This window comes from Anser cygnoides, chromosome 7 (genome assembly GCF_040182565.1).
Source record: "Anser cygnoides isolate HZ-2024a breed goose chromosome 7, Taihu_goose_T2T_genome, whole genome shotgun sequence".
NCBI lineage: Eukaryota > Metazoa > Chordata > Aves > Anseriformes > Anatidae > Anser > Anser cygnoides.
The window spans coordinates 20,652,576-20,664,688 of record NC_089879.1 but is presented as its reverse complement, the minus strand read 5'-3'; the positions used below and the strand labels follow the sequence as shown (position 1 = coordinate 20,664,688).

General features: G+C 64.5%; 1 protein-coding gene across 5 annotated transcripts in view; it reads right to left on the bottom strand.

Annotated features, from left to right (window-relative positions):
• Positions 1-215: 215 nt before the first annotated feature.
• The window catches only part of PSD (pleckstrin and Sec7 domain containing), a 36,932-nt gene continuing 25,034 nt past the window's right edge, over positions 216-12,113 (bottom strand). For all 5 annotated transcript variants that reach the window (XM_067000437.1, XM_067000436.1, XM_048069032.2 and 2 more), the window contains exons 11-17: positions 5,696-5,739; positions 4,515-4,693; positions 3,740-3,810; positions 3,296-3,453; positions 2,889-3,033; positions 2,289-2,432; positions 216-1,951 (exon numbers count right to left, since the gene is read on the bottom strand). In XM_067000437.1, coding sequence (XP_066856538.1) covers positions 1,712-1,951; positions 2,289-2,432; positions 2,889-3,033; positions 3,296-3,453; positions 3,740-3,810; positions 4,515-4,693; positions 5,696-5,739 — 981 coding nt within the window. In that variant the 3' untranslated portion in view covers positions 216-1,711. The remainder of the gene's footprint in view (positions 1,952-2,288; positions 2,433-2,888; positions 3,034-3,295; positions 3,454-3,739; positions 3,811-4,514; positions 4,694-5,695; positions 5,740-12,113) is intronic.

Sequence of the window (12,113 nt, the reverse complement as noted above, 5' to 3'; positions counted from 1 at the left end):
CCCTGCCTGTGGCCCTGGGGAGGGCAGCCTGGCTGCGGGCCCCTCAGCAGCCCCATGTGCCTCAGCTATCCCCAGCGTCACCTCTGGGCGAGCCTGGGGGAAAAAAACCACAGCACACGCAAGAACTGAAGAGCAAGTTTTACTTCAGTAACCGACAGAAGAAGCTGTACAAAGGTTTTTCTCCCCCTCCCCGAGCCGCCTGGGGCAGGGGTGGATTTTTCTTCTTTTTTTTTTCCTTTTCTTTTTTTTTTTTTTTTGCAATAGACTCAAAAGAGCAGAATAAAAAGTTTGACACATTCGCAAAGTCAGTGCTGAAAACAGCCGGGTCCCGTGCGGCCAGGAACAGCGTGTGTTTGCAGCCCCTACCCTCAGCCCTTCTGCTGGCCCCGGCGCTGGACCCCTCTGCTTGCACCCTCAGCGCTCCTGCAGCCACGCATGAGCACCAGCACCCGCTGCTGACCAGCGCCCTCCAGCCTCACTCACCCTGCAGGCGAGCCTGCCGCCCGCTGGGGGAAGGACAGACCCTGCGGCTGAAGGATGGGCTCCAGCCACCGCTCCTCCTCCTCTAGCTCAGGACCTCACAGCTCCACCCGCACGTCGGACCAGCACTCAGTTCTGCATCCTCCAAGGCCCCCGCGATGCTTTGGAGCAGTGGCACTGGAAGGAAAGCCCCCCTCCCTGTTGCCACCATCACGTGCACGCTGCTGCCCAATGCACCCCTCACACCCAGGCACAGCCAAGGGGCACGGTCAGACTGGGGGGGCTGTGCCCGTGTTTGCCAAGCACACAGCGCGCGGTGCTCGGTGGCAGTGCCTGCGGGGCTGGCTCTCTCCAGGAAGGCTGCTGGTGCAGGACGGGTGAGGACGAGCTGGCCTGGCACAGGCTGCATGGCTCGCAGCAGCGCGCACAGGCGCGACGCTGGGCTCGCTGCCCAGGGAGGCTCTGTGTCCCCCCCCAAGGCCATGTAAAAACCTCTCTCCCCCTGCCAAGAGCGCAGTGTCTACAGGAAATGGCTGGGTTTGTTTTTTTTGTTGTTTTTTTTAAACAGTTCCCAAAAAAGCATCAAAATTAGCCCCCAAAAAACTCCCTGTTGGTCAGCTCGATCTGGTACTAAAAAGTGCAAAACTGTATCACAAAAACCGTTCAAAAGTTGTAAGAAAGCAGGAGGCGTGGGAGCAGCTGGGGCAGCAGGAACGGAGCCCTGTCCCCCCCCCCCACCCCAGCCACCAGCCCTCGGGGATGGGGCTAGGGCCAGGGCCAGGGCCGGCACGCGGGGCGCTTGGATGGCTCCTCTCTGCCCAGTCCCATCTTTCCCACACGGCACAACGGCGCTGGAGGAAAGCAGCTGCTGGCTGTGCTGCGTTCGGTTCTCACAACAAGGAATGTAGCCCAGTCGGCAGGGTTCAGTCCCGTCCCCTCCGTGAGGCAGGGGGGCTGGAGGGGAGTCTGCAGCCAAGCGCAGAACAAGGAGGGGCAGGAATGAGTCTGATGGGGCAGCTCCCACCGGCAGCGCCTGGGGCCGGTCCTGTCCTGCACCGGTCACCAGCCAAGGGGCCACCGGGCTGGTGCTGGCGGCTGGGGAAGGCTGTCCCCACCCCAGCGCGTGCCCCAAGAGGATGGACTCATGGAGGGTCCCGGCGGGCACGTGGCGCCCACCCCAGTGCCAGGGGGCAGGATGGGAGCTGCGGCGTGGGCGGCTGATGCCCCTGGCTTACGATTTCTGGGGGTGGCCGGGGGGCTGGCGGCTGGCGCGCTCCGAGACGTTGCGCTTCACCTTGGTGCCCGTGCTGGAGGGCTCGGCGTTGAGCGAGGGGCTGGAGCGGGATTTTTTCAGGCCGTCGTCCTCGCCGCCTGCTGCATCGAAGAGCGTGGACTCGAACGCTGCCAGGTCCTCAGAGCCGGCCTTCAGCTTGGCCCGCAGCAGCATGGCGTAGGTGCCGTAGCGGGATTTCTGGGGACAAAGAGAGCAGTGGGGGTAGCAGGGCAGTACCCTTCCAGCCAGCATCCTGCTCATGGCCCCTCCACCCCATCCCAGAGGTTTAATGCTCTCTCTTCCCTGGTGCTTCCCACCAGGGGCCCACAGCGAGCTGAAAGCCCTGTGGCATGCCCTGTCCAGCCCCCCACCCTGGGAGCCCCTTACCCACGGTGGGGAGCTGAGGGGGGCAGAGCATGGCAGCAGTACCAGAAGCCAATACAATCCAGCTACGCAGGCAGGAGAGTCCCCAGCACTTGGTGGGGGCCCAGAGCCTGCGGTGGTGGCACAGGGGCCGTGGGTTCTCCCAGCTCACCTCAAACTCCAGGTACTCCTCCTTCTGCTTCAGCTCCTCGTACTCCTTGCCCTTCACCTTCTTCTCTGGCAGTGAGGAGCGGTGCTCCAGCAGCTCCGCTGACATCGCCTTGAACTTGGTCTCATGGCTCTTTACCTGCTCGTCCTGGGGACAGGTGACACCACATCAGCACCCCGTTCCCCTCACCTCTTGGCTGCAGGCAGCTGGGGCCGGGGCTGGCGTGATTTTCCCCTTCCAAGTCCAGCCAGGGTCTCAGCTGCTGCCCCTGGCTTTCCAAACGTGGCAGACCAAAGCACAGGCCCTTTGGGGAAATTTCCTCCTGCCTCATGGTGGGCTGGCTGCAGTCTTAGAGCAGAATTTAATCTCCTCTAAAACTAGGCTGGTTTTTTTTAATCCTTTCTGCTCTATGAATAACTGCAGTGGCACAAGTGAGAGCCAGCTAATCCCCCTGCCCGGTGTCCTGTCAAGGTCCTGGCCGTGCCACGGGCCCCTCTCAGGGCAGGCAGGTGGACCATGCTCGTCTCCACAGCCTAACGCCATCGCCTGCCTCTTGTCCCCACGTCGAGGGACGAGCCCCCCTCACCCCCTGCCCCGGCCCACCTGGGACAGCCGGGTGCAGGAGCTGGGCAGCAGCGGGCGGCTGAACTTCTTCTGGGAGCCGATGGCGGCGGGGAAGGGGGGCGCGGAGAACATGGCGGCCACCACGTTGATGCGCGTGATCCACGAGTGCATCTGCTCGGGGTTCCTGGGGACAAAGGCCAGCACAGGCGAGCTTGGCTCCGCTCTCCCTGCCAGCCCCAGAGCACCAAGGCCAGAGGGACCTGCCCCAGAGAGGAGCCTGGTGGTCCCTGCTGGCCCCTGGCTCTACTCTCCCTTCTAGAAAGGGCCAGGACGCGGCCCTAAGCCCCGTCCCACCAGCACCACAGGTGAGCCAGCTGCTGGGGCCTCCACAGCACAGCCCGCCCCGCTGAGCCCCTGCTGCCCTGCGTGGGTCCTGGGGCACTCACTGTGCTTGGAAGAGGAAGACCCTCCAGTCGGCTGTCCTGAGGTAGAAGACATTGGGTCTCTTGCTGTAGTCAGACGCCCGCGTGGCGAGCGAGTGGTGGATGCTAATGGCATTCTTCAGCTCCTCTTCTGCCAGCGCCTTCCCCGGCTTATACTCCTCCTGCAAGTCACGGGGCGCGTCAGAGCCAGCCGGAGGCAGCGCCCACCGCAACCTGGTGCTACGAGGTAGTGAGGCTTGGAGGTCAGCCTCCACCAGGCTGCTGCAGGGCTCTGCCTCCAGCTCGTGCTGCACCCATGGGATGAGCTGCGCCACTCGGGCCCTGGGCTTGGGGACAGGAGCACCGTGGCTTTCCCCCTTTCCCAGCAGCTGGGCAGCATGTCAGCAGCCTCCCCAGTGCCCCCAGCCCCAGGTGGCCCCGAACGCGGGCGGTCCCGCCGCTCCCTACCTTCTGCAGGTAGAGGATCATCCCCTTCAGGATGGCGTGGAAGGGTTTCCAGCCGCGCTTCCCTCGGGGGGCTGCGGGAGAAGAGAGCAGCCCAGGCCTCAGTCCCGGCGCTGGGCAGGGCGATGCCAGCTCCCCCTCCCTCCAGCAAGCCCTGCCATGCCGCACGCCAGCCCACCCCGGGGACGGGCGGCACGCCAGCACCGTCCCCACGCACCTGAGCCCGTGCCGGGCACGTGGCTGGCAGATGGAGCTGCCGGGGGGCAGGGGGGGCTGCTGCCGCCCCCCAGGGCTGGCACCTCGCTGCCTGCACAGCCAGGGATGGGGGCAACGTGGTGCTGCCCACCATGTAATGCTGGCTCGGGAGGGCAGCAGCGCCTGATCGGATCAAGGTGGCATTAGAAGGCCAGGGCTTAGGGAGGATTTTGCAGTGGGAATGGGGAACGTGCCTGGCAGCGCAGAACCTGAGGCATGACCCTTCTGCAGCACCACAGGACACCCTTCCCTGTCTCTCAGCACCCCACAGTGGGGCTTTGTCCTCCAGGGAGCCCAACGCACCCCCTGCCCTCCCAGCTCTGTGGGAAGAGGGAAGCCTTCAGCCCCCCGAGCCTGTGGGGTGAGTTACACCCCTCACAGCCCGATCCATGTGGTGCCGGGGCTGATGCTGGAGGCTGGTTTGATGCTACTTGGAGATTTCATGGGGTGACCCTTGCCCCGCTCCCACTGTCGGGATTTCTGGAGCTCCCTGGTGCCCCAAGCCCCCCTCACAGACACCTACTTTTCTTGCAGTCAGGGTCAGCGTGGATCTTGCGCACTAACAGTCCGTGCTTGTAGGTGGCGATGCTGGAGTCCTGGGAGAAGTCCAGGAAGGGGTTACTGCAGCTGCTGATGCGCTTGATGGACTTGGGTTTGGGGTCAGCCAGCTCCGAAAGGGACTTCCTCAGCTCCTCCTCATCTCTGCCAGGTACAGATTTGTTGGGGAAGGTGTTTGTTACCTTGCTGGGGACAGCAAACACCAAGCCTCCCACTCGCAGCAGACCAGGCTGAGCAGTTTTTCCACACCACTGGAGAGCATCCCGTAGCCTGGCCAAGCCTCTGTGCCCCCACTAGGCTGGCATCCGCAGTGCTGCTGGGATGAGGCACGGGGGTGTCTGCTGCTGCTGGCTCGGGGGGGGGTCCCTGCCCGCCCTCGGCAGTGAGGAGCCTTTGCGGACAGGTGGACTGATGCCGGCCAGCCTGATGAGCCGCAGGCCATGGAGGAGCAGTGCCCTGGGGCTCAGCACCTCCGCAGCCCACCTTGCTGGGGGACCAGACCCTGCTCACAGCCTCCCTCCAGATGATGCCCCCTCGCCCTTCGGGCAGGCTGCCTCGCTGCCGCTCCCCCCGCCCCGGCACGGAGATGTGGGAGCCCAGAGCTGCGGCCTCCCCCCTCCCTCGTACCCGCTCACTGCTAATTAAACCCCTCAGCATCTGCCGGCGTCTCCATGGCAGCAGCCCGAGCGCATTGGCTCAGCGCTGGCGGTACCGCCGGGCTGATTAATCCCCGCAGCGCGGGCGCTGCCGCTCCTGCTGCTGGAGATGGCAGCTGTGGGCGAGGGCGCGGGCGCCGGGCACGGCCACGGGCTGCCCGCTCCGACCCCGGGCACCGCTGCCGAGGTGCAGGGCAACACCCGGCACAGCCACAGCCACGGGGAGCCGGCCTCGGGCAGCCCTCCCCCAGCTGCGGGGTCCCCATTGAGGTGCCGTGCTGGGAGCAGAGGGCTGAGCACCCACTGCTGCTCTCCGGGCACCCCCATCCCCGTCCCGTGCTCCCGCTCCCCTCCTACAGCCCCACAGGAGCATCCACCCCGCCGATGTGGCCCCTGGGCTGCGGGATGCTCTGGGGGGGTGGCGAGGAAGCCCCCCGCCGGCAGGGTGACCCCATGCCTGCCCAGCCGGTGTCCCCTGTGGGATGCTCACATGGCCCACTGCAGCTTCTCGTTCTTGATGGAGCCGTACAGCGCCTGCGGAGAGAAGAGCGGGGTCAGTCGGCCAGCGGGGCCCGACTCAGGGGAGCTGCACGGAGCAGAGGGAGCACTGAAGGTTTTGGCAACCCCAGGCCAATCTGTCTTAGGTGCAGCCCTTCTTTCTTGGCACCAGTGTTGCCGATAGCCTGGCCCGTCTGTACACACCAGCTGGCTGGCATCGTTTCAGGGCTTACAGCTACCTTCTCCCGGGCACCTGCAGCCCCAGGCACGACTGGGGCACCGTGCAGGGTCACGGCACAGGCTGCCTCCCCTCCCGCCTGACAGCGGCACAGAGCTGCGTGAGTTTTACCCGACAGCTCCAAGCCCTCAGGAGAGCTGGTTCTCCCTGCGCCAAGGTGAACCAGGCTGGCCAAAGGGACAGCTTTCAGGAGACGTGGGCCACAGGCGAGCCGGCCTTTGGGCTGGGACTGCAACGCTGCACGTCTGTCCCCAGCTCCGTGAGACGTCAGCCTGCAGCAGGGCCCCCAGAGCACTCCTGCACCCGACAGCTCGCAGCCCGCTCCTGGGCTGCCCCTCAGGACGGCTGCAGCCCGTCCTCCCTCCCCGCTCTCCAGTGCCTCCCAAACACCCTCAGCTTCCCCGCTGGCCCCAACCCTCGCAGGGTTCGGCAAGGCAGGGCCCGGCGCCGCGTTTCAGCACGGAAAAAGGCAAAGTCCATCTGCAGAGGGACAGCCTGGGGCCCCGTTCCCAAGCGTTTGTCCGGTCCGAGCTGGGCGCAAGCCACAGGCACTCAGCCCGGCTCTGCAGCACGGGAGGCTCTGGGGAGGCTTTCCAGCAGCGCTCACGCAGCACTCCAGATCAAGGAGCAGGACGGGTCTGGAAGGCTTCATCCTCGGAGGAAAATAATCGAGTTTTGCACAGACTGTTCAGGCAGCTGTCAACATCCATCTCCTGGCCCGAGACTGCCGGGGAGAGATCTTGCTGGTGGCTGATAAAGTACAACTGCAGGCTTGCAGGGACTCGCGAAACCCAGCCAGCAGGCAGGCCCAGGCAGTGTCTGGGGAGGACAAATCCATCATCCCCCAAGAGATGCAGTGGCCAGAACGGAAGAGGGACAAGGCTCGTTTCGTACGTCCTGCTCCAGGAAACGCTGGCTCAACACCAGCTTGTTTTTCAGAGGAGGAAAGGGAGCCCCCCTGTCCGCAGATGAAAAACAGGGGTCAGCCGTCTCCTGGGAAGACAGGAGCCTCCCGGGGAGGGCACGGCCTCATTCCCCCACGGCAGATTATACCCGCACCCCATTTACACCACCCTGGCACCAGAAGAGCAGGAGGTGGGAAGGAGGAACTGGCTGGTGGCTCGGCCAGAGGAGCACAGGCTGCAAAAAGGTCCTCCTCCTCTTTGTGGGGAAAGGAACCCAAGTCCTGCAAAACATAAACTGCTGTGAGGAAAGGGCAGGGGGGAGAAGCAGACTCCTGAGGCACAGCGGAGGTGATAAGGAATTGCCGGAGGAAACAGGAGGGAAGGGATCTCACTGACAGGGATGCAGCCGAGAGGTGCTGAGAAGAGAAACAAAAAGTGTGGAAAAACGGCACGGAGAAGTTGAGACTGGAAACCAGGAGCTGCAGAAAAGCTCCTGAGAAAACGCTGCGAGGAGTCAGACGGGCACCAGGCCTCGGCTGCCGGCAGAACGGGGAGGTCGGCCCTGCCCTGCCAGGGACGGGGACGTCAGGCAGCCGCGCTGGGGTGCTGCAGGCAGGGTGCGACCGCAGAACCCGCTCCGTGCTGGGGGGCTGCGAGGCCCCAAAACCGAGCTCTGCTACAGCACCGAGAGCTGCCGGCAGAAGCTGCTCGCGGCGTAATTCTGAATGAAAACGACGCCTGCACAGTGCCGGAGAGCAGCCCGGCAGAGCGCAGCACTAAAAAACCTGGGCTCCGGGGCTGTCTGTGAACGCTTCAAAGGACGAACTGACTTGTGGCTTCAGGTGGCTCCAACACCCCGGTACAAGCACCCAGAGCATCGCACGAGCCTGCTGCAGGCAGGAGCTGCCATGCAGCCTCACCTCAGGCACAGGGCCACGGGCTGGCTCCTGCACCGGGAGCAGGAGGAGAGAAGCGGGAGGCTGGGGGGATGGAGAGGGCGATGCAAAGCCTCGCATCTACGCTTAGATCCTGCCAAGGCTCTGCCTGGCTACCCGCCATCCCCAGCTGACACCGGTTTCATGCCCTGTTGGAAACAAATCCGGTGGACTCAGCCCAGCTCCGAGCTGAGAAGATGCCCTGCAGCCACAAAGCCCGTTCCTGCTCTCCTGCTCCTGTGGCAGAACCGCTGCCTGTCCCAACACCAGTGGTGCGAGGACCACTTCTGGTGGGGCACAGCAGGCTCCTGAAGCCTAGCTCACATCGGCTGCGTCGGCAGAGACCACAGACTCACAGCTCGGCTCTGCAGGTCCCTCTCTCCAGGCTGTCTCTCTCCATGGGTTTATTTCCAAAGGGGCAAAAGGATGGCACCTCTCAGCATCTCTGAATTTGCAAGCACTGCCCAAGAGAAAGCAGGGTGCTGCCGGCAGAGGACTGACCCAACACATAGGTGGCTTTTTTGCGTGTTTCTCTTTTTTTTTCCCCCACCATCACAGGGTTATGAGCTCACTGCTGCAGCACGCACGGCAAGCCAGCCAGCCCTGCCCTAGACATGCGCAACACCAAGGAGACCTGGGGATACACTGTCCCAGCGGGGTTTCTAACTGAATCGACATTTTAATTCGGTGCCCCCTCTGACAGGGGGCTGACAGGATGTCCCCAAGTCCTGCTCTAGCAGATGTCTCCAGAGGGGTGGACAGGCTCTTGCCCAGCCTCAGCAGCACCCTGCAGGCAGGGCAAGGAGACGCTGCATGGTCGACATCTCCCTTCACCCCTCTGTTCTCCCTTCATCCCTCTGCCTCAGGGGGAGCCCAGAGGAGGGCAGGTTCAGTGCTGGTTTGGGAGAAAGGCTGCAAGCAGCCCTGGACACAGCACTGGCACAGACGGGACTGCGCTGAGGGCTGCAGCCCAGCATGTCCGTAACAGAGGAGTGTTAAGGCAGAAATTTTGAAAACAAGCGGAGGATTAACCCTTTCTGGGGTGCTTCCGTTAGGGATCGTAACTGTTTCGGACGTATTACAGTGACAGCCACAGCGTGCTTGTTGCTGTGCAGCGCAATGCTCGGCAGTCAGAGCTGCGAGATGCCCTGTGCAGGTCAAGATTTCTCCTCCTGCTGCCAGCCCTGTGAAAAGGCACGGCTCTGTGACATTTTGCACGACAGACTTCACAGCTACAAAGTGCCCTCCCTGCAGACATCCTCCCTCTCGCCGTGGCTGGCAGCATTTCAACATGAGAGCTCAATCGCTGGCTTTCCCCAACTTTTCCTTAGCAAAACATCTTTCTCTACACCCAGGCACAAAGCTTTGGCAGGTCCCCCAGGCAAGCAGACCCCTCAGCTGTGAGAACACGAACGGCACGGTCAGACGAGGGCTGTATGGCAGAGGGGACAGCCCTCGGCTGTACCCTTATTCACCTCCACAGACACCCCGCCGCCTGTCCAGCACACACAAGCCATGCTCAAGAACACCCGGTCACCCCGTGCCCCCCTGCTCCCCTCACACAGGTGTCTCAGGAGGACAAAGTCTGCCCCCAGACCTCCTCCTCTGCAGGGGGGCTCAGAGCAAAGACAGATGAGAGTGACTTGGGGACAGTGTCTTGTGCGTCACCTTCTGCCTCGCCGCAGGCAGAGGGGAACAGCCACCCATCCTGCCACCCCAGGCTCCAAAAACCCTCCTTGCCCAGCCAGCTATGACCCCAGCTGGCAGCCCCCGTGCTCCCCACGTCCCTCAGCCCCGCAGCGCGGGAAGCAAGGGCTGAGCATCTCCCTCCCAGCTGCTTGCTTCCTTCCATCCGAGTGCGTCACAACTTAATGCTGCCCCCAGACCGTACTGCGCTATGACAGCATCGCTGCTTCTCACGGCCGCGATGTCCCCACGGCTGCTGCTGGCCAGGGGGCAGCCCGGCCAGCAGCGGGGCACCCTGCCCGCCTCGCCCCAGCCCTGCTGCAGCACGGGGCTGGTGAGGACTCACTCTTGTCCCTGCTGTGCTGGACGCAGGCAGGACTGGGGCAGGACGTGCCCAGAGCAGCCTTTTTGCTTCTCCCCACCTAGAGCTGATGCGCACCAGCGTTAACTCCTCCGAGACCGATGCCAACTGACAGCGAGCAGGCTCCCGGCAGTAAAAATCCCCCCCTTTTTTTGTTTGTTTTTGTCCTGAGAGCCGCTCCTCGCTCCCCAGCCCGGCTGCCCCAGCCGGGTGCCCGTGTCCCCCGGCCGGCCGCCCGCAGAGCCTGCCGCTGCTGCCGAGCCGGGGGCAGGTCCCGGCGGCACGGCTCTGCCCCGGCTCTCCCCGCCGGGAGGTTTCCGAGCGAGCCCCGCCGCCAGCCCCCGACGCAGGGGGGTCCCGGGGGGCTGCGGGGACCGGGCACATCGCAGCGCGGCCGCCGGGGACACGGCGAGAGGCTCCGCTCCGCTCCGCCGGGCCGCCACCCCCCGGGGCGGGCGGGGAGCCGGGGCAGGGAGCCGTCTGTCCGCTGCGCACCCCCGGCGCCCCCCGCCCGCCCCGGCGCTTACCGGCTTCTTCTTGCGGCGGCTCTGCAGGCGGCTGACCACCAGGTCGGTGTACAGCACCGGCTTGAGGGTGCGGGAGCGCTGCGGCCAGCCGTAGCAGAAGGTCTCCACGCCGCGGTAGTTGCGCCCGTAGCGCACGGAGCACATGGAGCGGGACCGCATGCGCCCGGCGCTGCTGTTGATGCTGTTGACGCCGATCATCCTGCCGGCGGCGGCGGGGGCGGGGCGGCCCGGCCCTGCCCTGCCCTGCCCTGCCCTGCCCTGCCCGGCCCGGCACGGCCCGGCCCGGCCCGGCCCGGCCCCGCCGCTCCCGCTCCCCGCTCCCCGCCGCCGCCTGTTGAAGCCGGGCCGGGCCGGGCAGGGCTCGGCGGCTGCTGCCCGAGGGAGGCGGCGCCCCCCGCCTCAGCAGCCAATGGCGGCGGCAGCGGGGCCCGGCCGGGCCGAGCCGAGCCGAGCCGAGCGGGCTCGGGGCTCCGCCGGGGGGCGGGACGCGGCGCAGGGCTGCCCGCCCCAAAATGGAGGCGGCCCCCGGGGACCGCTCCGCTGGGGCGGCCCCGAGGGGCCCGGCCCCGCCGGGGGGAGGCTGGTGGCCGGCCTCGGGCGGCCTGCCCGGCCCCTGCCCGCCCTTGGCAGCGGGGCGGTGGTGGCACCTCAGGGGCTTCAGGGCAGGCGCCTGCCTGCCGGGCTTGCCACGGGCGGACCAAGCGCCCCCCTGCTGCTCCCTCCCATCCTCAAATGGCCGTCCTGCGCTTAGCCCCCTGCCCGTTCCTCCAGGGCCAGCCCAGGAAAATCCGTCTGGAGCTGCCTGGTGGGCTCAGGGCAGGACCGAGCTGCTCCAGGCAGCCGCTGCTGTGAGGAGCCGCAGGGCTGGGCGCTCCTGGAGCAGCGATGAGGATCGATGCGTAATCTGGTTAGGCTTGACTGAGTAGATGTGGCCGGCGGAGAAGGGGAAATTTTCCACTGTGCCGTAATTGCTTGGCGTGGTGACTGCCCTGCAAAACGTGTGAGGGAGCAGACCGGGTGCCTCCATGGGTCAGGTGTGCTGGGGGAGGGGGAGCAGGCCACCCCGGGGCTAGGGGGACACCAAGGGCAGGGCAGCGAATTTACCCCAAGAAGGGTAAAGTCTGAAGAACGCAGGCAAAAAAATCCCCTGGGGGAGCAAACTGAGCAAACGCTCCTGTGATTTGAGCTCAGAGGTGGGAGCCGGGGCTTGCTTCCCACATCTGCTCATCGCTCACCCAGCGCGCTGAGCGTCTGATTGCTGTGCCTCCAAGCTGGGAAGTGGGGGCCCATCCTACCTTCCTCCCCCAGGGGACCTGCCTGCACTGAGATTTAATTCATTAACAGCTGTGAAATGCTCCAGGCTCCCAAGCTGGAAAGTAGCACAAATTTTGCTTGCTCCTGCATTTGCTAAGCAGCACGGGGGAGGGATGGGGTCTGGTTTGTCCGTGTTGTGTGGGTGAAGCCCCACCGGCAAAGCACAAGGTTAAGCTAAAGAATGAAGAAGATGTGGAAGATCTAAGTGATCTGCAAAGTGATCGGTCAGGTAAAGGTCGAATCCATATCTGAATGCAACATACAACCAACAACAGTGGAGAAAACCCCAGGGGGCCTGGGCTAAAATCACACTTACAAGAGAACAGCACAGTCTCAGGGCTGAGCTAACCACGGTATCACCAGCTCTAGTATGTCCTGTTTGCATCCTTCCTCGCCGATCAGGCACTTGTATTTGTTTGGCCACAGGAGTGAAGGCCAAACCTG